General features: G+C 35.3%; 2 protein-coding genes across 29 annotated transcripts in view; both read right to left on the reverse strand.

Annotated features, from left to right (window-relative positions):
• Positions 1–13,887, reverse strand: LOC145322934 (Golgi resident protein GCP60). Of its 3 annotated transcripts, none has more exons than XM_080165303.1 (14): positions 13,768–13,887; positions 12,800–12,888; positions 6,399–6,509; positions 5,875–5,946; positions 5,459–5,567; positions 4,678–4,779; positions 3,678–3,975; positions 3,042–3,235; positions 2,649–2,744; positions 2,230–2,367; positions 1,649–1,827; positions 1,133–1,161; positions 856–879; positions 7–207 (listed from the first exon to the last, which is right to left on the reverse strand). In XM_080165303.1, the coding sequence occupies exons 1-14, from the start codon at positions 13,834–13,836 to the stop codon at positions 125–127; spliced, it is 1,593 nt and encodes a 530-aa protein (XP_080021429.1). In that variant the 5' UTR covers positions 13,837–13,887; the 3' UTR covers positions 7–124. The 3 variants fall into 3 exon arrangements, with proteins under 3 accessions (XP_080021430.1, XP_080021429.1, XP_080021428.1); XM_080165302.1 differs by having other exon boundaries at positions 5,875–5,940; positions 6,393–6,509; XM_080165304.1 differs by lacking the exon at positions 856–879 and having other exon boundaries at positions 1–207; positions 1,109–1,161; positions 5,875–5,940; positions 6,393–6,509.
• Positions 13,881–27,329, reverse strand: part of LOC145322935 (uncharacterized) — a 14,291-nt gene continuing 842 nt past the window's right edge. The window contains exons 3-12 of one of the 26 annotated variants that reach the window (XM_080165329.1): positions 26,557–26,648; positions 26,231–26,350; positions 20,831–20,920; positions 20,243–20,375; positions 19,506–19,686; positions 18,768–18,960; positions 17,898–18,372; positions 14,712–14,760; positions 14,549–14,601; positions 13,881–14,149 (exon numbers count right to left, since the gene is read on the reverse strand). In XM_080165329.1, coding sequence (XP_080021455.1) covers positions 18,166–18,372; positions 18,768–18,960; positions 19,506–19,686; positions 20,243–20,375; positions 20,831–20,920; positions 26,231–26,350; positions 26,557–26,648 — 1,016 coding nt within the window. In that variant the 3' untranslated portion in view covers positions 13,881–14,149; positions 14,549–14,601; positions 14,712–14,760; positions 17,898–18,165. Of the gene's footprint in view, positions 14,190–14,527; positions 14,761–15,388; positions 15,459–17,897; positions 18,373–18,767; positions 19,060–19,505; positions 19,687–20,242; positions 20,376–20,830; positions 20,921–26,230; positions 26,351–26,556; positions 26,649–27,329 lie in introns of all 26 variants that reach the window. The other 25 variants (XM_080165331.1, XM_080165314.1, XM_080165317.1 and 22 more) reach the window with 25 other exon arrangements.

Raw genomic sequence — 27,329 nt, forward strand, 5'->3', positions numbered from 1 at the left:
TCAATCGGTTTCGAAGCCTTACTGGAAAATCTTTTATGATCTAATAATTTGTTTCAACATTTTTTACTTATTCTGGCCAGTTAAACTACTAGTTCTATACTGACTCCTTGCCACCCTGAAAAGCTTAACGCGTGTAATAGACCCTGTAGTACAGTGTTTTTGACCGCCAGAGCGAGTAGGAGTTGTCAAACTTTAGCAGGTACACACCTAAAACAAAATTTCAATAAACAATTCACTTTTCTAGCTTGAGAGACAGATTGACGTACCAATTAAGTTGTATACAGGATGCTAAATGTTATATGAAATCTTTTTAAAAATTGTACACGTCTATCTTGAATGACAGCCAAGAAAGACGCATTTCACCCAAAGCGTTACGGACGGACGGACAAAGTGAGTTATAGAGTGGATGTAATAATAGAAATTAAAACCAGGGATCTAAAGGGATAAGACAATGACCGATAAATTGATCCCCAATGATGATACACAAAATTACCCCTTCTATAGATTATAGAAACGTTTGGACACTTGACTTCATGAACCATCCAATCAAAATTCAAGAAAAGTCACCAAAGTTGTTGAGCTAACGAATAAGACAACATTATTTTACAACTTTGGAGATTAGTGTAATACACAGCCTTATATCCCCTCCCTCCCTATATTTTAACTATAGCGTTACGGACGGACGGACGGACGGACGGACACAGTGAATTATAGCATGGAATAAAACAGACCTTGTGATGGATAGTTATGGCAACCTGCGTACACTTCTTCATGGCAATCACTATGATTATAAAACTTTGGGGACTAGTGTAATAAACAGCCCTATGTCCCCTCCCTCCCTGAATTAAAACTGACCTTGTGATGGATAGTTATGGCAACCTGCGTACACTTCTTCATAGCAATTACTATGATTATAAAACTTTGGGGACTAGTGTAATAAACAGTCCAATGTCCCCTCCCTCCCTGAGTCCAAACTGACCTTGTGATGGATAGTTGTGACAACTTGCGTACACCTCTTCATGGCAATCACTATGATTATAAAACTTTGGGGACTAGTGTAATAATTTAAACAGCCCTATGTCCCCTCCCTCCCTGAATTAAAACAGACCTTGTGATGGATAGTTATGACAACCTGCGTACACCTCTTCATGGCAATCACGTCTGAAACATTATAGTTATAGTAATTTAGTAGCGCAGCTACTCTTAAAATAAGGATATCCACAGATTATTAATATAACAACTTATTTTGTATGTCAGTCTGTCGGTCATGCTCCAAATACAAAACTTAATTATGTTTTGGAAAGGTTTCGTTATTTTTTACAATTTAACAGTGACAAATAATAACTATTCCTTATGACCACTAAACCACTGCTCTCTAACTTACGTTGTCCGTTTGTCAATGTACATTTTTTGTTCTTTGCAACTTGAAGCTGTTTTCATTCTTCTCTCTAAATAAAACCGTACCTATAAATTGGAGTCGGGGGGGGGGGGGGGGGGGGAGGGGGTGTTATCCACCGGACAATAGTTTCCAACTTCAAGTTGTTTATAAATAACAAGCTATTGTTAACTTTCAATGCCATTTACGAGATCTTAATAGACACGCAACCATCCAAATACTTCACATATATTATATAAGGATTTTAAATACCTGTAAATTGGAACAATACAGGAGGTGGGGGGACCATTATCTACCGGATATCCTTTGCCGCCAGCCTCTGGGTCCCCTCTTCCACCGCCGCCGCCCTCGCCGCCGTCTCCCTCGCCGCCCTCCTCATCAAATATCTCCTCCTCATCCTCGTCCTCACTGTCAGACACGTGAACTGTCACCTGAACAAAAATGACAACACACATAAGTAGTGTAGCACAGAAATCGAGTTTCCTGTACTGGTACAGCAATTTCCTATCATTTAAAGAAGTTAGGTATTTTTATCTGAAGCTTAATATTTCAATGACTACTTGCTGAAGTGATGAAGTTCTTCCTTTTTAGGGAAGCTTAACATAAATACAAGAATAGTTTTAGGTGATTTAATTGTTGATGTTAGTATTTGGGATGGTTTTAAGCTATTTTTCCCCTTTTACCCTTTTGAAAACAGAACGGTTAATAGACCGTTTAGGTGAAAAGAAAATGTACGAAAAATGTACTTCACAATGATATTAAAGTAATGAATTTAATTCTTAGAATAATATTGTTAGAAAAGTTTGGACACTGTAAAATAATAAAAAGTTTACCTGTGTATCTTCCGGTTCCACCCACTCGAAGAAGACACCAAATCCGATGTCATAATAATCCGTAGCAAACTCCCAATACAGGGCCTTCCCGTCCTGGTGGGTTGGCACGCGCACCGTCACCGTTTCTCCATGTCCAACCTGAAGTATCGATATTTTTAAAAAGCGATGCAAACATCACATGTACATTATTTTCTATCAATGAAATTGGTATACAACAAATAGAATCTTAATTTTTAATCTTATAGACTGGAAAACAAACATATATTAACGTCTGATTTACTTTAAGAATTACAAATTGCATCTTGGGTTCTATTTGAAAGCTCCTAATTACCAGTTTATGGAATTTTTCCAGAAGTTTTCAGTCTTGGATTGAGAACACCCAGATTGTAAAGCATCTTGATCAATGCAAATGTATTTACCTTTATAATAGCATCTGATTCATCTTTTTTAATGGCTTCTTTAAAATCATTGATATCTTTTCTTGTCCACATGTTAGCTTCTTCTGCATCTAGATCCTAGATATGATGATAGAAAGATATCATGTAGAAAATAAGGTTTCAGGACAAATGCAGGAGTGGCAAACGTCGAAGTCAACAAACGCAGAACTGACAAACGTCGGAGTAAACAAACGCAGAATAGACATACGCCGTTTAAACAAAATTTTCTTTGTTTTATTTATTAATTCTAATGTTATTTTTACACAAAGACGACATAATACTTTTCATAATTCTACGCGGATATCGCGTACCAGTACCATGGTTTGCAATCAGCTGACTTTGTTTACATTTTTGAATTGACATTATAATATTTACCTCCATATTGGCTTTATTAATATCCAGCATGGATAGGTTAGTTTCCACATCCTCCTGTCCATCCTCATGCCCGTAGCCCGCATGGTTGCCCATGTACACCATCTCAGCAGAGTTGGCTGCGGCCTCTTCATCTAGAAGCTCGTGACCATAGGGGTTTGTAAATGATCCTCCTCCATTGGTTGTGTCCGTAGAACCTAATTTTTTTTATTTTTGTTAATAGTTATTTGTAGTATCGTAATACAGACAGCTTTCCGCGGACATTAAACTGGTTTACAATATTATAATTTCTATTTTATTAGGAATTTGTGAAAAAATTGTCTGTTATACGATGCTATAAATAAGTTTTATGTATGGCTGAGTACCGGTTCTAACCTAGCAGATAGTAATCGGATTAGACATTTTCAAAATTGAAAATTTAAAAAATCCTAAAATACCGAAAGAATGATAAATCTTGCACATGAATAATAACAAAATAATCATTAAGACAGGGGAAACTTTGTCGTCAATTTAGGTTGCTACTGTATTCATCATTTATTGGGTCAGTACGTTTCTCCGGTAGGAAAGGAGATGGAAGTATCATTATATTAGCCAGCTGGAAAAGGCATTTTTCAGGGAAATTTATATATCAATTCTTACCTAGGTCATCAGCAAGAGCAGTACTGGCAGTTGAAACATCCTGCGTAGAACCATTGCTAATAGATGACGCTAACTGCGTAGAACCATTACTGACAGGTGTGGCAAGCTGCGTAGAACCATTACTCACAGCTGATGTTAGCTGCGTAGAACCATTACTCACAGGCGATGCAAGCTGCGTAGAGCCATTACTCATGGCTGCTGTCGACTGCTGCGTAGAACATGCAGATGCTGTTGGATTGGATGAGGTGATCTGGGTTTGTTGGACTATTTGCTGCATGTACTGATGATAATGTTGTTCCTAAAGTATTAAAAATGATAATGATCAATTCCTAAACTATAAATAGGACCAACCTTCAAGCTTATAATGACATTATCGTTAACGACATTATACTATCATTGATCTCTCCATAAATACCTAAACATTGACTATCATTTTGACCTATCATTGCACTATCCTTATTACCAGTCCTTTAACTTTCCTTGACCAATTATGACCTATTCTTAGCCTTTCAATTACCAATCCTTTATTTATTATGGCCAATTGGTAATTTATCAATGACCTTCCCTTGGATTATGATTGACTTATCACTGTTTTATGATTGACCTATAAAGCTTTTCAATTTTCTAACATTGATCTGTCAGTGGTCAAACAATGATCTATCATCGACATATCCTTAACCTATTCTAGACATAGTCTAAACCTATCCATAACCAATTTGCTATATATTGTTGACCTGTCCATGACCTATCAATTACAATTCTTGACCTATTACAATGTCCACTTCTTGACCTATCAATGAAGTATCTTTAACCTATGATTGACTTATACTAGACCTGACATTAACTATTAGTAGATATATCAATCTATAAATGACCTATCAATAGCTTTTCAATCTTCTAACATAAACCTATCTTGTACCCAAAAATGGTACATCTTTAGGTATTGATCAATGACCTTTCTCTTGCCAATCATTGATCTATCATTGACCTATCCTTTTACCTGTAATTGTTTGATGAAAATTGCCTGTTGGTCCGGGTTACCAGGGTACTGTTGCTCTGCGTAGCTCTTGAATTGCGCAAATGTTTGATTGTTTAGAGCATCCTAAATATAGTAGATATTGTATTAGTTATCCACTGTTTTCACAGTGATTTGGCAGTTAGGGCCTTGATGAGCTATCAGGAATCTACGGGGATAAGACAATGGCCAAAAAATTTATGTAAATAATGGTACACAAAATTACCCCGTTTGTAGATTACAATCGGTGGTTAAAACGTTTGGACACTCAATTTAAAGATCCAACCTATCAAAATTCCCTAAAAGTTTCCAAAGTTGTTAAGCCAACAAATAAGAAAACGCTGTTTTAAAACTTTGGGAACTAGTGTAATTAACAGTCCATTGTCCCCTCTCTCAAGGTTGAGCAATACTAAATTTCTTTACATGAAAAATAACAGCTGCTAATAAGCATGACAATTAAACTTTTTATTATTATCCGGCCTTATATTTATCGGATTCAAAATCGGAAGCTTATCTTATATATTGCATCCTGGATCGAAAGGGACATTGGACTGTAATTTTACTGGTCCCCCAGAGTTTTATAAACTTTCTTTACTTACATTAATTCTTGAGGATTGGTGAATTCAAACTAGCAGTGTCTAAACTTTTCAACCAATAATAATCTACAAAAGGAGTAATTTTGTTTTTCATCACAGTGGATGTAAATTCATTCGTCTATTGTCTTATCCCTAGAGATCCCTGAAAGCACCTAAAAAAATTGTTATACCTTTATCTTTCTTCTTTCCATTTCTTCCTTCTGTTTCTGTTGAGTTTTTTCTTTTTCTACTGATTCTTTTTCCAATTTTTCTTTTAGTTGTGCCGCCTCTTCTAACCTCCTTTATGGAATATACATTTTAGTAGCGAAGCTACTATATAATTAAGTTAAGTCTGTACGTCCATCAGTCTATAAAGTCATAAATCAAAGTAGTGTTTGTTATTATTCCAGTTTTGTTAGTTTAAGAGGCCGAAGTCCTTAGCTAACAAAACTGGTATTTTAATTAATATTATGGTTTTTCTTTTCATTTTCGTGGAAAATTGTCTGTAATACGTTGCTATACATGATTTTTCAGTATGACTGAGAACCGGTTTTATTCCAGCAGATATCAATCGGTTTCGAAGCCATACTGAAAATTGAAATCTCACCGTATTCTCTCTTGTTCAGTCTTATCATCCAGATATATTTGAAAGTTCTTGACAAGGTTGCGCAGCCTGCTCACAAATAAGATAAAGTATACAATTGAAAACCTGAAATATTTCTTGCAATATGGAAGAAAAGTTGCGCTTGCGCATTAAAAAAGTGATCACAATCTTACATTATACAAATATCCAGTTAGGACATAATAAAAATATTTAAAAATACTAATAACATTATTTACAAAATAAATTCACATTAATATTAAATTTTGTTTATGGTTTTGCCCATAATACAAAATTTTAATTCTTTGTGTATTGGAGAAGTTGGTTTAATGCGAGTTCTTCTAGCTTTTAGTAAATTAATCTAAAAGGCTTTTATTTTAATAATAATATTTCTGGATAATTTCTGAATTCATGCGATTTTACTAAAAGCCAGAAAAACTTTTGAATAAAAGTTCCAATTTTATTTCAGGCTAGCCAGGCAGAATCTTCTACCTGGATTCTATTCTATACTTTATTTTCTTTGCCTGGTGACAAACTGTTGCTTGGCCTCCTGTCTGTCCATGTCCCCAAGGTTGGCCCAGGCAGCCCGCCGCTGCTTCCCTATCACGTCCAGGGCTCCGATGGGTGGTAATTCAACATTTCTAAAACAAAAAAAATGAATAATCAGCTAGTTCAAAGAATGGTATCTAATGGGAAAAGACAATGGAAGAAAGAGTGAAAAACATCCATAATGATGCTAAACCAAACCTACCCTCTTTAGATTAAAACTTTTGGTTTAAATGTTTTTTTGAAACTACAAGTCTGGAAGTAACCGATCAAAATTCAATTATAGCACCAAATGTTTTTGAGCCAACGAAACACATCTAAGGTGGATTCTTTAAAAAACTTTGCCCCACTAATCGCTTAGTGGGGCAAAATTGTTTTCGTGAAAAATACACCAAAATCACATTGAAAATCTACAAAAATTAAATAAAATCTTATGTTAATAACCCTTCTATGATTTTGTTTAATTTTTGTAGATTTTTAATGTGATTTTGGTGGATTTTTCACGAAAACAATTTTGCCCCACTAAGCGATAAATGGGGCAAATCTTTTTAAAGAATCCACCTCTGGTGTAATTTACAGTTCAATTTCCCCTGTATAACTGCTTAAATTCATGTGTAATTGTCTTATTTTTGTTTTGGGACATTTTAAAACATTCTCGCTATACTAAGTGATGTTGTGCAGTCCAATCTAACGGCTGTCCATTTTTAGGTCGAGCCAGAACAGAAGGTTGCTTTCAGTCTACTGCGGCAGATATTATAAATAATCGGTCTGTTCTTTCTTTTTTCCAATCATTCAAAAACAAAACTTTTTCAGACCGTCTATCTATAATGTCTGCCGGCTCTTAAGAGAAATCTAGGCTGGCACTATCCAATATACAGGTAGAGCTGCCATTTCTCTTTTACTGTACCTTAACCCTTAAAGTATATAAAATACAGGATGGGAAAACTAAGGCTGGTAGCTAGGATAAAGTTTTAGGTTTCAACTGATTTATTAAACATATTAATATTTAATTATTTCAGCAAACCAACATCAACCTGCCCCCTACTTCCACGACCTTGATACTTGCAGAAACAAATGCCCGGACAACCACAGTGGTAACCCGGGATACTGGAAGACCAGAGGCTGGAAAGAACAGGAAAGCAGATTTGAAGAACACACTGTATAAACAGCAGGTACAAAATTTATTCCAGCAAAGTGCCTAGAAGTCTTTGTGTCTGTCTGTTAACAATATCTATCTTAGCCAACAATTTGACTTTGACATTGATGTTGATATAAGATCTTGGATACTGTGCCATACCTGGAAAAACTCCTGACCATACAGCTTGGTCTAATTTAGCTCTTATTAATTGAGGGCACATCCAAACTTTACCCCCCGGCACTTGTTCACAAGGCCACTTAAAACCCCCCCCCCCCCTTATTTCCTCCGGTACTTGTACTTTACAAGACCCATCCCATTATTAGCTTCAATGGTTCTGTTCAACCGGAACTTAGAAAATAATAATCACCAATAAAAAAAAAAAAAAAAAAAGGGTAGTATATAGAAATATAATAAAACCATCCATAAGTGGTAAATGAGGGAAGTTTTCATTACAAAACCGCCCGGAGCAATTACACGCTCAAGGCATAACACCCTTCACCTACCCTCCATTAACCACCCCACCCCTCCACAAAATACACGTTCAAAATCCGACTCTGCGACTGTTGTGAACCGGCGGCCTAAAACCGTCAGAGTTTTAGCCAAAAAACATAAACTCAACACCCCGTTTGAATTACGCGCCAAAAAACTCCTTAAAACAAAAAAAGCGCTACTTCAACGGAAAAAACCGGTTGACCGCAACTCTAGGCCTGTCGTTTCTTCACGCAGGTCCAGTGTTAGTCGCACCCCCCCAGGCCAAAACAGCCACCACCGTAGCCCATCCCCGTCACCTATCCGAGGATTCCCTACACCCCCTGCAGCTCCCCAATTACTTGCAGCCCCCCACCTACCCTCTTCACCTGTTGATCCATTGATAACATTTCCCGTTACACATCCGTATAACGGCCTTTCACCACAAACCCCCACAACCCCTACAGATACTGAAGAGTTTGAGCTAGCCCCACAGCAACTAGATTGGGATAATTATTCCCCCATACCATCCTTTCAAAAATCAGCTTCAATTCTTGAAGAAGCTCTGGAACAACTCTATTCTGAAGATTTACAGAAAGAGGTTCAGGACGAGGTTTTTTATAACCCTGAACAGTTCCCGTTACACGACCACCTCCCAGGCTCAGCTTATAACGCTTCCACATCGACACACAATATTAGTGTTGATCTATCTACGCTTTTTACAGCGCAGACCCCAACCATGACTGATGAGGCAACCAAACTCATCATCAAATGCGATGAGTGCATGATGATAGACGAAGACTGTCAGGGCATCATAAATAACCCTGACAGGTTTAGCATTGAAAAGCTAGACAATAGTCTATCATTATTGGAAGAAAAAGCCTCGTCAATTCGCCACATCATAGCTTTCTTTCGCAACAGCCCAGACCCAAGGGTCACCGAAGTTGATGTAAACAAAGCACTACAGCTACGTTTAGCAATGCGCTCGAAAATCGAATTCATTCATGAACATCGTACGTCACGATTGAAAGCCCAATCAATTACGACAACTGCTGCTCCAGCAGTACCTCTCTCTACCTGTTCTGACGACTCGACTACCACTTCAGCAGTCGGATCCGAGGCAGGTACCTTACCATGTGACAGGCAAGTAACTGCGCCTCCAGCAGTTACGGCTCAAGCCACAGCTGTTCCTGCAGCAACTACGCTCCAGCATACAGCCCCCATCCCCAACCGCATTAATCCTACGACATACGCGGTGAAGCAAGCAAGGGTAAAACAAAAAAGGGACCCTTTGCTTGTGGAGCTTGACGACCTCTGCGAAAAATTCACTGATCTTAAAACCACTGAAGTTAAGCAGTTAGGTCAGTTCAATAAGCTCAATGCTCAATTTAAAGAGCTAATTGAGAAAGCACAGCGTACCTTACAGAAAGCCAAAACCTTATGTGAGGACGCAATGGTTACTGACATGGAGCAAGATGCAACAGCATTAGATGCCCAGTCGACCATGCTTGAAACCGAGATATCCAGCGTGGAATCCTTCGTTGAAAGTTTGAGAACTCGATTTGGGGTACCTATCTCAGGACACTCTTTCAATCAGCGGTCATCTAACATTCCTATCCCTCACTTTTCTGGGGCTAAAACGGATAAATTTGACCTATTCACGTTCCAAAAGAAGTTCCAGATTTACATCGACTCAATGCCTTCAATAGCAGAAGTCGAAGCGTTAGAAATCCTGAAGGAAAAATGCCTGCAAGGCAACGCACAGATGTTGTGCTCAGCCGAAAAAAACATTAAGGCTTGTATGAAGCAACTGTCGTTCCACTATGGCAGTAAAACCAGCATCATAGCCAAACGCAAGGCTAAAATCATGGAACTTGGACCATGCCCAAAATACAACTGGGAACAGCAGATTACCTGGATGGTAAAACTCCGTTCATTACTTGCTGATACCCAGGAGTTTGCAAAAGAGAACGATGCGGAGCAAACTCTGTATCACGGCAAAACAGATATCGCCAACTCCGTGCTGAACCTTCTCAAAGGCGACTACTTTAAGGAAATGTCAAAAACGTTCCTCAAAAGCGCTGATGAAAATGGAGAGGAAGATGGGCAGTATTGCTATGAACAGCTTCTCCTCTTCCTTGATTGTGAGCTACGCCAACTCCAATACCAGCTTAATCAGCATGAAGGAGCATCCCTCCATACTGGCACCACAACCTCTGTTGGAAACAATGCCAACACGAGCAGTGGTAGCTCCGGCAATAGACAGCCACACCAGACTGGTAACAACCCTGGTCAGAAAAACTCGAACCGGAGTAAACCAGCCTCGAACACTTACACGGCCTCAACTTTCAATGCATCAGAGGAGCCAAAACAACGCTTTAAAGGCAAGACTGTTGACAAGTCGGCTAAGACGCAAACCCCGCTCTTAGCATATACAGGCGCATCTTCAAAGCCCGTATTGACTGATTGTGCTCTTTGTCAAAACAAACATACATATTTGTTTGAATGCAACGTGTACATCAACACACCGCACAAGGAGAAACGTAAACTCCACGGCAAGACAAAAGCATGTCACAGGTGCCTCAGGATGGACGCCAACGTCAATTTTGAAAACATTGATGATTGGTGGAATCATCACAAAAATAACTGTCGCACAACCTTTTACTGTCAAACCGACAGTTGCCAGTACGCGTCACTCCACCGTGTACAGAAACACATACTTGCGTGTTCTGTTCATACCGAGCAGAACAAGCGTCGCCTGGACGACTTCCGCAAATCCTTGCCAAAGGACATGCATATAACCTCTGGCAATTTACTGTTCATGGATAATATCACCATGAATCTCCAAACCTCCGACTCCTCACCTGAAGATTCCGGCCCCAACACCTTTCCTGGTGTTCCCGCCCCTGGCATCTTCATGTGCCAAAATGTTCCTGACCCCTCGGGGAACCCGCTATTCGTGTTTTATGACAGCGGGTGCGGTACCGCAGCAGTCTCAGCCTCAGCAGCTATAAGACTAAACGCGTCGGAGCACCGCCCAGGACCGACCCTCATGAATGTAGCAGGCGGTAAAGTTGTCCACTTACCCTATGGAAGTGACAAGTTTACACTGCCCGTTGACGACAGTTCTATGTCTGCGACCATAATCGCCGCAAAGATGGACACATTAACGGCTCCATTTCCCAGATGGGAACTCAACGAGCCGTACAATGACCTTGTTGCACATTACAAGGGTCATGAACTCCTACCAACTGTACCCGATGTCATTGGAGGAGGCCAAGTCGACATAATTCTCGGGATCAAGTACAACTACTTGTTCCCAATGCGCATATGCTCATTACCCTGTGGCCTGTCATTGTACAGAAGCCCACTCAAGGGTGTCAATGGCCACACAGGTGTACTTGGTGGACCACACAAGGCTTGGGCTAAAGCAGCTGAGACAGTAAATTTCGTGGGTGCTGCGCTATTCTTCACTCACGAACTGTCTGCATATCGTTACACCACTGAATCACTTTTCAACAGTGGCAAAAATTGGTGTGCAACTGACCCCAAAGATGATACCTTCCCACATCTCTGTCCAATCACTGTAGAGGAAACTACAGATGAGGACACTTCGCTGGATGTTCATACATACAGCTCAAATATCCAACATGTCAAAACACATGAAAGGAAATTCCTCGAAAGTGAAGATATTGGCACACAAGCACCTTACCGTTGTATAGGATGCCGCGTCTGCAACGATTGCAAAAACGGCGATATCCTGGAGGCAACTTCTCTCAAAGAAGAAGCAGAACAATTCCTTATCAAAAACTCGGTTAAGTTCAAACCGGACGAAAAACGGATCGTAGCAACCCTCCCTTTCATTGCTGATCCGGTTAAGGAGTTGCAACCCAACAGAAATAGGGCCCTCAAAGTCCTGGAGTCACAGTTGCGAAAACTCCAAAAAAATCCTGAGGCAAAACTACAGGTATTGGCATCACATGACAAGCTAGCATCTAATGGCTACTCATGTGACATTGACGACCTGTCCACTGAGGAAAGAGCTTTAGTAGACAACCTTCCAGGAGAATATTACCTCCCTTGGCGCTTCGTCACTAAAGAGAACTCAATCTCAACACCTGTGCGTGTAGTCTTCGACGCATCTGCGACGACTTCCTCAGGTAAAAGCTTAAATGATGTCTTGGCAAAAGGCACCAACAAATTGGAAAAGATCCTAGCTTTGGATATCAACTTCAGAGCAGTCGTGCATCTGACAAAGCAGAAGTAGGCAGAGATGGCATAAAAAAAACCACTTGGTTTAAACCAAGTGGTTTAAACCAAAAAACCAAGCATTAAAAAAAACCAAAAAAACAAGGTAGGGATGGATTTAAAAAAAAATATTTATACAAAGGCCTATCTTTCCAGTTATATCTTTTCATAACGTAAATAATACAGTAAATAACTGTCAAAAACCTAAATTACCGTATCAGCCAGGGTTGTCAAATAGAGCGGGCGCTTTTGGGCGGACGGTTTTTGGCTGCCCTTTTTCAGGTTCTTTTGGGCACCCCCCGTTTAGGGGGTGAGAAAAGAGGGGGGGGGGGGGCAGGCCTATAATTTGGATATTATAAAAAAAAAAACCTGGTTTTTATAAAAAAAAAATAAACGGTTTAAACCAAAAAAAAACAAACTGGTTTGTTCTTTTTAAAAAAAAACTGTTTATTTACCATCTCTGGAAGTAGGTACAACTTTTAACGTCTTTAGCTATGACGTTGTTGAGAACCCGTCAAACAAAAAGCTTACTTGATATTTCCATGGTTTGCTTGCTGGGTTAACGCCACTAATTCTAGTTTCTCGTCAAACTGTACATGAAAATTTCTTCCCTCATTTTCCTGAGACAAACATATTAATTAAAAAATTTAAATTGACGATTGACGGTCTAAGTAAAAAATGTTGTGAATTTGTATATTCTGTTGTTTCAAATAATTTGATTTTAACTTGGAACCTATCAAAGGAAATGGTATAGTTAAAATCCTGAAATTGTTTCATACCTTAGGTAGTTTTATTTTATTAATAGAATGCAGGGGTGTATATTCTGCATGGGATCCCCGGCTAAGGGGGGGGGAAAAAAATAAAAAATAAGTGGTTGGAGGGAAAAAAAATATAAAAATTAAGAAAACTGAAAACATTTTTTCCATTTCCCCCCCCTCTTTGGAGAAAAAAACTAAAAAAATGTGTGGTATGAGGGATAAAATAAATAAAATATAGAGTTCTTTAAATATTTTTTCATTTTCCCCCTACTTGAAGAGAAAAAACAAGGGGGGAAAAAAAATAAAAAAATTTGTAGCCGGGGAAAAAAAATAAATCTTATGCAGAATTCTATTAGAATGTTCATAATTATAATTTAATAGTTACGAAATGTAATCACAACTGAATAAACTGCAGTAGGTAATTCACAATGTCGATAAAAGATTATTATCTTTTCTTTCAACTTCCTTTCCCTATTTCCTTTCTAATTTACAAAAATGTAACCGAATAAATCAATAACTAGAATGTAAGAAAGTTTTTAAGTCAACAATCAAGAGAACGTGAGGATAAACTGTGGAAACAGGTATAAATTACAGTCTATTGTTCATTATCTGCTTAATATGGAGCTTGAGCTGGCCATTATGGCTTAAAGTATTCTAACCTAATCCATGACGACTATGTCCGAACACTTAGAAACTATAGCCAAGCAATCAAACATAATACCTATATATTATTCAACCCACCTTGAAATATTTAAGTGCAAATTTATACAGTTCATCTGTGCTAAACAACTCGGCATTTTCATCTGACATTATCCACAAGTAGCGCAGCTACTCTATGTATGTATATAACAATATCTGGAAATAAAAACATTTCACTTGCAACTCTACTCAAAATATTCATCAGATAATAATAATAATAATAATAATATGTATAATACAAAAAATGAATACAAATATTGTATATAAAATACAATAACCAGGGAAATACAGGGATAGGACAATGGAGGATTAATAAATTTCCCCCCAAATTGTCCTATCCCTTACTTCCTGATAACAACAGGGATGAATATTATTCTTCACAACTTTTTTTAATTTGTACATTAGTGTTGAATATATAGGCAAACTTTTAAATTAATATGTTAACAGTGTGGAGTTTGAATTGACTGCTATTACCTTGCGCGGCTTAACTATCATTCTTTAAAGTCTTGCATGGATCATAAGGGATAAGACAATGGAATATAAATTAATGTTACCCCCCATTATAATATACAAAATAAACCCTTATATAGATTAAAATCATTGGTGGAAAGGTTTAGACACTGCAGGCTTTGACAAAACAATCCAAAAGTTTTTAGGCTAGCAAATGAGCGAACGTGTTTAAAAAACTTTGGGTACCAGTGTAATTTACAGTCCCAATACAATAGGATTAAGATACAACTGCATTTGAAATTTACTTATGAAAACCGAAAATAGAAAATAGTTATAAGCAAATAAAGTAAACAAAAGTCAATTCAAACTCCACACTATATCAATAATAATACTCGCGTTTTGTAATGTGCTGTTTTCTTGTTTTTTCTAATAGAATGTCATTATTTTAAGTTTAATTTGGGACACCCTAATAAATGTTTAAATGCCAAAAAATACAATTAGGGTGCCCTAATTACGATAAACATTAAAACAAGGACAAGCTAATATCTATTAGTAGGCACTATAAGTAAGTTAAGGTACTGCAGGCTACGTAACAGTTCGCATAATAGAAACAATTTTAAATTTCACCAAAGTAAACTTTTTAAATTTTGGACTTAGACTTTTTCTTTTTTTTAAACACACAAAGACTAAAAAAGTCTTTTTAAAGTAAAATTAAAGAAACTCGACCAATCACAGACGATTTCTCAGGTTTTAGGCCATTTTACTGCAAGAATTATTTAAAAACATATTCAAAATTGTTTTTATTATGTGATTATAAAGCAAAATGTAACAAGGCAAAACTGATAATGAAAGTTGGGCATAAGGCAAAAAGCGTCATTTAGCGCAAAATTACTTTTGTGATTACAGAGATTTTAAGGGATAAGACATTGGACGATAAATTGATTTATGTCCCCAAATTATAATCATTAAATGATTCCTTCAGTTGGTAAATTAATAATTGAAACCTTTGAACACTTTTAAAACAACAAATGAGAGAATGTATTACAAAATTTTGGGAACCTTTGAAATTTATAATCCAATATCCCCAAAGTCTTAAAAATTTTTGAGTATCTTTGCTGAATTTTTATCATTGAATCACAAAATAAATTTGCAATAAATGGCGCTTTTTGCCTATCCCTCCTTCCATAACTGAAGAATGCATAGGTTTCATTACTAAATACAAAGGCAAGAGTATATATATTTATTAAAGCATAGTTTTATTGGTTTAACATAAGCATTGGAATCTGAGCAATCAAAATATCATATAAAAATGTACGAAACCTTATTTGTTCAATAAAAATAAAATAAAAGGGGTAATTTCATGAAATGCATTTGAACTTAATTTAGTGATTCACATTTTTTTTCCTGGTCAATTGGTTAAACTACATTTTCATTGCATAGGTATATTTGAAAGAATTTCAATTTTCTACCACGTAGTTTTTAAAATATCAAGACTTGAAAATCGTGTTTTTAAATTGCATATATTACAAAAAGACGATTTTCAAGTCTTGATATTTTCAAAACTACGTGGTAGAAAATTGAATTCTTTCAAATATATGCCATATAAATATAGTTTAACCCATAATCTAGCAAAAAAATATGCGGTTCACTAAATTAGTTCAAATGCATTTTGTGAAAATAGCCCTTTAATCATAATTAATATGATTCCAAACTTAATTTAAGATTCCCTGTTTCCATAAGTAGAATGAACTTAATAAACATTTTTTTTCTCAATTTTTGGTCAGTAAAAACTGTTCAAAAATAATCGACCTAATAGATTTAAATCAATGCCTAAACAGTTAAAATGCCCTTTTTTAATAATCTTTTATTGACTCAAATTAAAAATTTTTACAAGAAACAAAAATCTTCTAAAGTTCATCCATTCATTAGGCTTTTTCTTTGGTTTAGATAACTTTAAAATCTGAGTGAATTTTTTCCTTATCAATTTAATAATAATGATAAATGTTTCAAAATGGTTTACAAAAAAATATATTTTAAGTATTTACAAGAATATTAAATGCCACTAAACGAAGCTTTTGCGTGAATTATGTACATTTTTTAGAACATCTCGACAATATTTATTTTTGTTTTTCTGATTTGATAATACTAATAGCTTCTGAATAGCTCAAATACAGGACTAATATAACATGGCAAGAGTAATTACAGTTAAAAAAATATTAACAAGGATGGTTTCATTCAATAGTAGCGACGCATTTTTATGAATTTAGCAGGATTCACAAGTGTAGAGTGTTTAATGGATCTAAAGGGATACGACAATGGACGACAAATTGATGTTCATACCCAATTTATTAGGACAACATATCATATAGTATAAACCAATCAAGATCTAATAAAAGTCCCCAAAGTTTTTGAATGAATGAGAACACGTGTTGATAAAACTGGTTACTAGAATAATTTGGTAATTTCTAATGAATTTTGATTATGTTAATTAGGGTGGGAGGAGACATTGAAATGAAAATTACACTGGCACATAAAATTCTAAAACATGCTCTCTCATTGATTGTTTTAAAAACTTTGGATACTTTCATAAAGCCTTCTTGATTGGTTGGTTCAAACTAAAAGTAACTTAGGATTTCTTTTCTTTAATTTGTCGCTAGTTGTCTTATCCCTTTAGATCTCTGGGGGGGGAAAAGCAAAACGAAAAAATTAGAGATTCCTGCTGACTAACATTGATTACTTGTAAAGTAGCTTTGCTGCGAGTAATAAAGCAATAATAAACTTACTATAATAGTATCAATATGGCTGAGCAATTCTAAAATTAGGCTGTTTGTTCGTGTTACAATTTAGGGGATAGAAAAATGGAGGAGAAATTAATCTTCCCTCCATTCCCTACTTGCATGGATAAGGAACTGATAGGAAGATATAAAAAAGTATATAAACTTTGGTTTTCTAATAGGAATGAATTTTATCTTAATAATCTGTCATAATATATATGACTTGTATTTACATATTTACAAAGGTTTTAACTTAATCAAATGCTTATAACGGGGGTAGGCAAAAGACGTTATATGGTGCCAAAATTAGTTGGTGCTCCAATGAACCGCCACAAATCGCCGGCGGCGGGCACAATTTCGCGCCAAAATTATGTTTTTTTACCTACCCCTCTTTTATATGATAAAAAAAAACTTACAAAAACAGACATATATATACACTTTATAGCTGCATATTCTTAATATCAAGGGAATGAGCAATAGTTTTGTTAATAATGTAAACTTATATCGTTTTAACATTTTAGGTAGACTTTAATTTTTTTCTGGCTGTAGGTATAAACTTGGAAGCATACTGTAGGGGAAAAAAAATAAACATAATGCTGTTTTAATAAAATAAACTTAGGCCATACAAAAAAATGGCGATTGGAATACATCTGGAATGCCCGTAAGATTTGAGTAACAAAAACAAAGGACATTTATGTCCAAAAGTAGCGCAGCAATAAAAAGCTTTTATGTAAATAAATCACGGAATATGACATTGTTTGATACCGAATTTATCTGATTGAGTGACGTAAGAACATAAGCTAGTTATAAAGTAGCTGCGCTACTTAAAATAAGGAGGTTAGATTGTGAGAGATTTCAGAGATCTTATTATGCAATGTGAGTATAAGTAAGTAACTTAGTTTGAGTATTCTTAAAAGCATAAAAATATATATAAAAGAAGACCCTTACCTTTAAAAAAACAAATTAACATGCGTGTAAAAAATAAAATTACAAAAAATATTTATAATAAAATTTTGACAAATACTTTTGAGACATATTTTTGTAGTAATAGGCAGTAGGTATGTTATGATATTTAATAATACTTTTTATTATATTTTTAAGATTCACTTTAGAGACTTGAGGATTTTTATATTTGTGATTTCGCAGATTTATTATTTAAGACTTTGAAGGATTTTTATTTGTAGTAATGGATTTTTTGGTTCCACCCCCTTACAACTTAGTGGGGTATTATAGAGTGGTGGGAGGTTGTCGGGGGGTGGACGAGGGATGCAGCAGAACTCGCGGGGGGGAATGATATTGTCGCCAGGGATGAGGGGGGCGCAATGGGGAAGTTTGGCATGGGCAGCATGCTGATGGGGGAGTCGGGGGACAGCTGGGGGGCGCGGACACGCCCACTTTTCAAACTCTTTATGGTTCGGGGGGCCTGAAAAAAACAACATTTTTTTAAATAACCGATTATTTCTCAATGTATAATATTTTTTTTCAATGAAAAGACATTGGACGAAAAATCGATGTACAATGTACATCCCAAATTATGATAAACAAAATCATCCCTTGTGTAGATTGAAATCATTGGTGGAAAAGTTTGAATACTGCTGGATTTCAAAAATAAGTTTTAATATAAGTCTACAAAGTTTCTAACTCAGCGAATGAGAGAATGATAACCACCGAACCGATTGGATTCTCCATTTAAAAGAAGCTTTGTATAGATAACGGGATGATTTCTAAATGTAAGTCTAGGTACCTATGGTTTTAGGCTATTTTTCTTCATAAATGCTATGAACAATCAAAACATAATCAAACATGAAAACAACTTACCTTCACTTTGATTGGCTTCTCTGGCTTGGGACCATGCACCCGTTTCAGATGCCGTTGCATATGTTCCTTCCGCTGGAAATCTCTGTTGCACACGGGGCACGTGAAGTCGCACTGGCCCAGATGGATGGACTTGAGGTGAATGTTGAGGCGCTCCTTGCGGGTGTACGACTTGTTGCACCCGTCCACGGGACACCTAAACAGAACGTCGTACTGGCCCAGGTGGATGTGTTTCAGGTGCTCGTTGAGCCGCTCCTTCCGCGTGTAGGTTTTGTTACAGCCGGGGACTTCGCACCTAAAGGCATACATGCATTATAGAGGATTTATATCCAATAAACTACTCCCTGATTTTTGTAAAGATAATATCTTACCCCTTTTTAACCTTTTGTTTACCCTTAATTCATATGCATGTATGCCTAAAGGGGTACAGGGATACGTCAACAAAATATAAATCTTGTGTCAAGGAATTCACATTATCTAATAAACAAAATAACAAAAAAGTCTGAAGCAGGGATATTAATGGATAAGACATTAGATGATGAATTAATGTACATCACCAATGCTGATAAATTACCCCTTCTGTACATTAAAATTGTTGGATAAATAATTTTGACACTGCTAGTCTAAAGATTTTGAGTCAACGAATGAGAAAAAGTGTTTAAAACTCAAACTTTGGTCCAATTGTCCACCACCCCGCCTCCCCCCCCCCCCCCCCCCCCCCCAATAAAACTGCAGCTGTACCTGAACTCTGGCTGTTCACTTTTATGTGACCAGCTGTGTCGCTTCAGGTGCGCCTCGCGGGTAAACTTCTTTGGGCATTCATCACAAGAGTATATCTGGTCCAGCTTCTTGATGTTCGGCTTCACGTCCTCCATCTCGTGCCCCATGATGTTGTAGTCTTGGTTCACTTGCGGTGGTTTACCTGATTTATTCAAATACACTCTTATAATTAATATGTTTTACTGTGGTGACTTTAAACCAGCAACTAGGGGCTATGGCCGTAGTAGATCTGGTATAGTGAGGCTGAAATATAGCCAAACACCGTCCCAAGACTTGTATTTAGAAATATATTAGCCTAAAACCATCAAATAAAATTTTACTAAAATGAAAACCTCCATTGACTTAGTGGTTAGCGGGATCTTCACAAACACACCAAAAAATTTGCTAGCTACTTTATACAACCGGAGGGGTCATGTAACGTTTTACAAGAGACGTCACAAATTGTTTAAATATACATATAAATAGTATATCTATCATAAAATCGGACAAAAAAAGATTCTTGTTAAATGTCATGCTAGCATAAATATGAAATAATAGAAAAAGTTTAGTGAAAGTATAAAATCAAGGAGATATTTAATTTCAAAATGAAGTGTTAAGGTGTAAGATTTCATTATTTCCCTAGGTATGTATTTAAATTAATGTTGTAGTAATTCTGATGTCTTTCAAAAATCTAAAATAAATAAGAAGAGTATATTTGCCTTGAATGTTGTGCTGTTGGTTTAACTGTTGTTGTTGTTGTGCCTGTTGTTGTTGGGCTTGTTGTTGTTGCGCTTGTTGTTGTGCTTGTTGTTGGGCTTGCTGTTGCAAGTGATGTTGATGTTGTGCTTGCAGCTGAAATAAATATTGGTTAACTTTCTGATAATAAATTGTTTTACAGAATTATCATTGTATGAAATTCTAAATTGTATGTCAAGAATTCTGTTGGAATAAATAATATCCAATGATTTAATGCATGATTTTTAAAATCTGTATTACATACATTGCAGTATTCAAAATATTAATACTTTTATAAGGTCAATTTAAGCTTTATTACAGCCGATTTGATTTTGATTTTGTCAGTTTCCAATACCTTGTGGCCACTGAGCTAAGTATTGCCTATACCCTGTGGGTCTCTATCCATACCTGTTGATGAGATTGTAGTTTGAAACTTTAATGTCTAATGGCTACCTAACCTCTACCTAACCCCACGGGGCTCTAACCTTACTTATTGGTTAGGTCATAGATTGAAACTGTATTGTCTAATGGCTACCTAACCTCAACCTAACCCCACGGGGCTCTTGCCATACCTGTTGATGAGGTTGTAGGTTGACCGTGTATTGTCTAATGGCACCCGGGAAGGCTGTATCATTCTGTGGCACTGGCAGTTGGCTTTGTTGCTGAAATTAGATAAACATTGAATACCTAGCTATTATTTTTATAGGTATTTGGTTAATTGTACGTAACGTACATTCTAGTAAAAAGGTCTTTTATATTATAGTTTTAAAAGAAAAATATTAGGAGATTTTTTCGTGGGCGATATCTATTAAACAACCCTCCCCAAGGCTACCCTGTAAAGGAGAACCATATCGGTTGACCGGTTAGCGAGATTCTTTGTTACATAGAGAAAGACAACTATCCTGTAATTTTAACAAATAAATATATGATAAATTCATTTTCTCGTATTCATTCGAATCCGGTGGATAGGAACCGGTTCTCATCCATACGAAAAAACTATGTCTAGCATCGTATTATATCCAGCTTTCTACGAATATAAAAATGTACAATCATAAGATTAAAACCAGTTTTTTAGCCCCGTGGTGCCGAAGTTTTTAGCCCGTGCCTTCGGCACCACGGGTAGATATACCACACTTTTCTGGGATCTCGCCAGATCAAGTATCAACTGTGGGGAATACCAAAGGATGACTCCATGCAAAATTTGAGCCGGATCCGGTCAAAACCGGCCGGGATTTTTATAAAAAACCGGTTTTTTCCGGTTTTTAGGGGGTATCTGTAAATCAAGCCCCCTCCTGGGTATGCCCCAATGATGATTTTTGCTTTAAGGTCTGATCTGAATTCCTCAACACTGGATATGACCCCTAGAGTTGAAAAAATGGTTAAAATCCAGTCTTTTGACCGGTTTCTGGCCATTTCCGGCCCCAAAAAAAATTTTTAAAAATCAAAATTTCATCTAAAATTAAAAAAAAATGCTTTAAATTACATTTTTCATTAATAATTTTTCAAAAACCAAAAACCTTGGGTAATGAAGATAATTTTAGCAACTTAAAATGTGAAAAAAGGTTGAAAATTGACAAACTTGTGTCAATTTGAAAAATGTTGGTAAATCTTAAAAATTTGACGGATTTATACATACATTAGAATTTAGGTTGACTATGGTCTTTAAGACATGCCATATCCAATAAAATTGCAATGAGAAGGTCTAAATGTTTTTCTGAACCTAAATTCTACATACCCTGGCGGTTCCAGGGATATATCATTAAGGCCGTACGGCTGGCCAGAAAGCTTTTAACAGGTGGCCGACTAAAAGCCGGATTTGATAGTTATCAACCGTAAAAAGTAGCGATTTTCGTTTTTTTGGCCAAAACTCATGCAGGGAGTTGTTTTTTTGGATTGACACACAAAAGCAAGTTTGTACAACTTTTTGGGGCAGACTTTTTTTACATACGCATTATCTGCCACGGGTGAACCGTTTGGCCGATACGCGCCACCAAAGGCGCGATTTTTGACGATTTTTCAAAAAATCTTGTTTTTTTGTCCCTTTAGGGGATGACGGAGCCGATTTAGCAACTTAGGACACTTCTTCATTAATGTTCATCTTTTTGAGGCGGACATTTCTTTACTTATGTATCATTCACCTCTGGCGGACCGTTTGGCCGTTATTTGTCGCCAAAATCGCAATTTTCGGCGATTTTGCCGTTCACGAGGTTTTAATGACCATTTTTGAGGGGAAGGAGTCATCCAATCAAGATAGCTCTGAAATATTTTTCATTTGCAAATTAAATTGGCTACATTTCATGTGAAGTAAATTTTTTTGTGCGTCTAACCGTTTTTGTTCCAGTTGAAATTTAAAAAAAAGGAAAACAATTACTAATTACACCAACCCCATGAAATGTATTTCCCCCCCTCACAAGAAACAAGTTTGGGTGAAATAATTTTTTAAGACGCAGGCTCCAAATTATCTTATTATTGATTATAACACTATAATTATGAATTATATTATCTTACCATATTTATGCATAATAATTATGATTATCTTATTATTATTATTCAGTTATAGTATTATAAGTATTAATTATCATATAATATAACCTATTACAAATCAATCAATAAATTATATTACATAACCTATTTTAAATCTATCAATAATAACTCATTTTAATTGTCATTATCTTTTTATTACTTATAATTTATGATTTTATCATTATTAATCATATAAAATATCCTATTACTAATTGATCAATACTTATTCATATTGTTATAATTTTTTTTTATAATGTAGTAACTATCACCATTTCTAAATTACTTTATTTGATTATCAATTGAACTACCTAACCTAATACATATATTATAGTAATTTTTATTATTTTTAGTTTATAAATAATTGCTAGAGATGAATAATAAGTATTCAGATTTACAAAGTAATAATCATAAGAGATTAATCAGATAATTAAAAGATAAATTAAAAATTACCAAGTAGTAAATATCAGTGATTGAAATGTGCAATTAATTATCAAAATTATGATGTACTAACAATTAGTGTTTAATTAGTTTTAAAATTACAAGAAAAAAAATAATTAGGGTGAGGCGGGGCATTACCGGTAATTTTTTTGGTTTTTTGAAAAAAAAATGGGGTAAATATTAATATTTTTAAATGGGACCAAGACCATTAGAAAGCTTACGGAAAGGACTATCAGGTCCTAATAGGACGTTATCCTAGGACTTTTAGAAGTTTGTCATAATTGGACTCAAAGAAATTACCGATAAATGCCCCATGGTGGGGCATTGTGGGTAACGTCTTTTCAACCTAAAAAAAATCGATGAAAAACGGCCAAACGGCCAGTCAAACATAAATAATCATAATTAGTAAAGGTTATAGGGATTATCCACAAAAATTTTCATAAAGATGGGACTATTCCTTCTATGTCAAAAATCATTTTTTTTTAAAGACGAGAAATTTCGATTTTTTTTTTCACAAAAATTTTCTTAAAAAATAAAATTTAAATTTTTTTATATAAAAAAACCTGTTCTATTCACTTTTTGGCCTAATTCTTAAAAAGCCCATATTGAATTTTAGATTTTACCAAAGAAAACCTGAAAATTGATCTTAAAAATCGAATTTGAATTTTTTTTTCGACGTTACCGAAAAATACCCCGCGCGAACTTTGGTCATTTTTGAAAAAAATATTAACTCTACATTTTAGCTCTCAACGGATTTGGAAAGAGCGGGCAATTCTTAGTTTAAAAGGTTTATACGGATCAGTTCTAGGTCTTACCAACTTTTGTGTAGGTCGATCTTTATACACCTAGGTGAAAAAAATTTTGAAGAAAAAAAATTTTCGTCCGACTTTGAGACCCAAAAAGTACCCTTAAAATTCATCTCACAAAAATTTCATTTTATACTTTTTTGTAGGCAATTTAATAAGGAACAAATTTGCTTTTATGTTTTTTTCTGTCAGTCGATTAGAACATGGAGAAAAATGTCATTTTCTGAAGGTGGGTAAAAAATTACCGGTAATGCCCCTTACCGGTTAATGCCCCGCTTGACCCTATAATTAAAAAGTAATAATTTTTAAATTTCAACTGGAACAAAAACGGTTGGACGCACAAAAAAAAATACTTCACATGAAATGTAGCCAATTTAATTTGCAAATGAAAAGTATTTTAGAGTTATATTGATTGAATGACTCCTTCCCCTCAAAAATGGTCGTTAAAACCTCGGCAATCGCGATTTTGGCGGCAAATAACGGCCAAACGGTTCACCTGTGGCGGATAATGCGTAAGTAAAGAAATGTCCGCCTCAAAAAGTTGTACAAACTTGCTTTTGTGTGTCAATCCCAAAAAAACAACTCCCTGCATGAGTTTTGGCCAAAAAAACGAAAATCGCTACTTTTTACGGTTGATAACTATCAAATCCGGCTTTTAGTCGGCCACCTGTTAAAAGCTTTCTGGCCAGCCGTACGGCCTTAATGATATATCCCTGGAACCGCCAGGGTATGTAGAATTTAGGTTCAGAAAAACATTTAGACCTTCTCATTGCAATTTTATTGGATATGGCGTGTCTTAAAGACCATAGTCAACCTAAATTCTAATGTATGTATAAATCCGTCAAATTTTTAAGATTTACCAACATTTTTCAAATTGACACAAGTTTGCTAATTTTCAACCTTTTTTCACATTTTAAGTTGCTAAAATTATCTTCATTACCCAAGGTTTTTGGTTTTTGAAAAATTATTAATGAAAAATGTAATTTAAAGCATTTTTTTTTAAATTTTAGATGAAATTTTGATTTTTAAAAATTTTTTTTGGGCCGGAAATGGCCAGAAACCTGTCAAAAGACCGGATTTTAACCATTTTTTCAACTCTAGGGGTCATATCCAGTGTTGAGGAATTCAGATCAGACCTTAAAGCAAAAATCATCATTGGGGCGTACCCAGGAGGGGGCTTGATTTACAGATACCCCCTAAAAACCGGAAAAAAACGGTTTTTTATAAAAATCCCGGCCGGTTTTGGCCGGATCCGGCTCAAATTTTGCATGGAGTCATCCTTTGGTATTCCCCACAGTTGATACTTGATCTGGCAAGATCCCAGAAAAGTGTGGTATATCTAACCACGGGGCTAAAAAACTGGTTTTAATCTTATAATTGTACATTCTATATCCGCGGAAAGCCGTTTATAATACGATGAAAGAAATAACTATTCACAAATTTTAAAAAAGGATATTAAAATTGTATGCCTAAATGTGTAGGTATTTAGTAACAAATTGTTCGTTAGATTTATAATTCTAAAGGAAACTTTGTCAAGGTTCAATTGAAAAGTCTTATCTTAAGCTTTATACTTTACTATTGGAAATTAATCCTGAATAATTTTTTTATTTTTGGTACAATTCTATGTTCTATGGTTCCCTACGCCAACGAGGAGTAAGTGTAAAATAATTCAAATAGCTTATTTTTACTAGAATATTATCACTCAATCTAAAAATATTTCAATATTTCTTATTTATGATCTTACATAAATGGTTCACGTTTAATGTTATATATTTATCTTGTTTAAAGATTTTAAACTTATTACAAGTTAAAAACATGTAGAAAAATAATTTAAAAGCACAACCTAGCGGTTCAATTTTAAACTATACATCTAACAAAAAAGACATAGACACTGACAGTCATTCAAAGATTTTTTCCATTAAAATTGGAAGATTTTAAAAATCATAATTATTACCTTTATATTTTTTTTGTTTAATAGTTTAAACTACATCCAAAGAACATATATTTGAAAGAAATTCAATTTTATAACAAGTAGTTTAAAAAAAACAAGACTTGAAAATCATATTTTTGTGGTGCCAAATTGATTGCTATTTATTGTATTAGAAACTTATATATGTTTGATGGCATTCTTGTAACTTAAGCTTCCAATAAAACTTGTTAAATGCACTTCATGCAACTATCCCTATGGGGGGTAGCTTCATTTACCTGGTGTAGCGAGACAACTGGTTGGTGTATGGATGTGTGGGTCTGCTGTGCCTGCTGCTGTTGGGAATTTATTGGTATGAGGTTATATCCTTGCAGATTGTGGCCTACACTTGTTACAACCTAAATAAACATAGTGGTTGAAATGTTTGGACACTTAACTTAATAATACATTCAATCAAACTTATATAGAAGACCCCAAAGTTGTTAAGCAAACAAACATGAAATCGTTATTATAAAACTTTTGGCACTAGTGTAATAAACACTCATTGTCCCCTTCCTCCCTGATAATTAAAGACTTCCAGACAAAGCTGATGAAATGAAATTACCTGTTGATGCCTGTTCATATGATTAACTGCCATGATGTCTGGTTTGGTGTCAACATTAGCTGCAGCTGCTGGGGTTGTAGACGCTACTAGTCCTATAAAACAAAATAATTAAAAATTAATGGTGGAAAAGTAAGGACACTATTAAGTTGTTTAAACAATCAAGATATAATATTAAGATTTGAACCTGCATAATAAGCAATCTTTATGTAGAGACAATGGATATTGATAAACAAAAATACCCCTTGTTAAAATTAAATTATCATGGTGGAAAAGTTTGGAAGCTTTATGTTTGTAATCTAAAATTTGTAAAGTACCCAAAGGTAGTAAATAAAACAATATGGATACCAGTAAAACTTGGGCTTTACTAGTCTTGACAAAATGATCAATATCAATAATATAGTATAAAAAAAAAACCTATTAATGTATTCAGGGACAGATCTTAAGGGATAAGACAATGGATGATAAATTGATGTACCTCCAATCATGAGCAACAAAATTACCTCTTATTAAGATAATACAAAAGACACTTTTAAATTATACAATCAAGATATAACATTAAACCCCCTAAGATTGCAAGGCAACGAATAGCAGAATCAGTTAATAAAACTTTTTAAGGCAGTAGTATATTAGTAGAAACTTAACTATACTATAAAGTAGTAATGTATATTTTTGTCTAAAACTAAAGATCTCTCAAAATACTACACATTTAAAGATCCAGCTCTGGTCCGAATTGATTAAACTTTTCAGGAAAACTTTATTGGGCTGGTTTTAAG

Source organism: Acartia tonsa, chromosome 6 (genome assembly GCF_053477335.1).
Source record: "Acartia tonsa isolate MP-2025a chromosome 6, ASM5347733v1, whole genome shotgun sequence".
Classification (NCBI taxonomy): domain Eukaryota; kingdom Metazoa; phylum Arthropoda; class Copepoda; order Calanoida; family Acartiidae; genus Acartia; species Acartia tonsa.

Coding starts and splice junctions, on each gene's coding strand:
- LOC145322934 (XM_080165304.1), bottom strand. CDS start 13,836: ATGTCAGATGAAAATGCCGAGTTGTTTAGCACAGATGAACTGTATAAA. Junction 2,745..3,041: donor TTAATAAAGCCAATATGGAG/GTAAATATTATA, acceptor CATCATATCTAG/GATCTAGATGCAGAAGAAGC. Junction 208..1,108: donor TCATAACTATCCATCACAAG/GTCTGTTTTAAT, acceptor ATTTTGTTTTAG/GTGTGTACCTGCTAAAGTTT.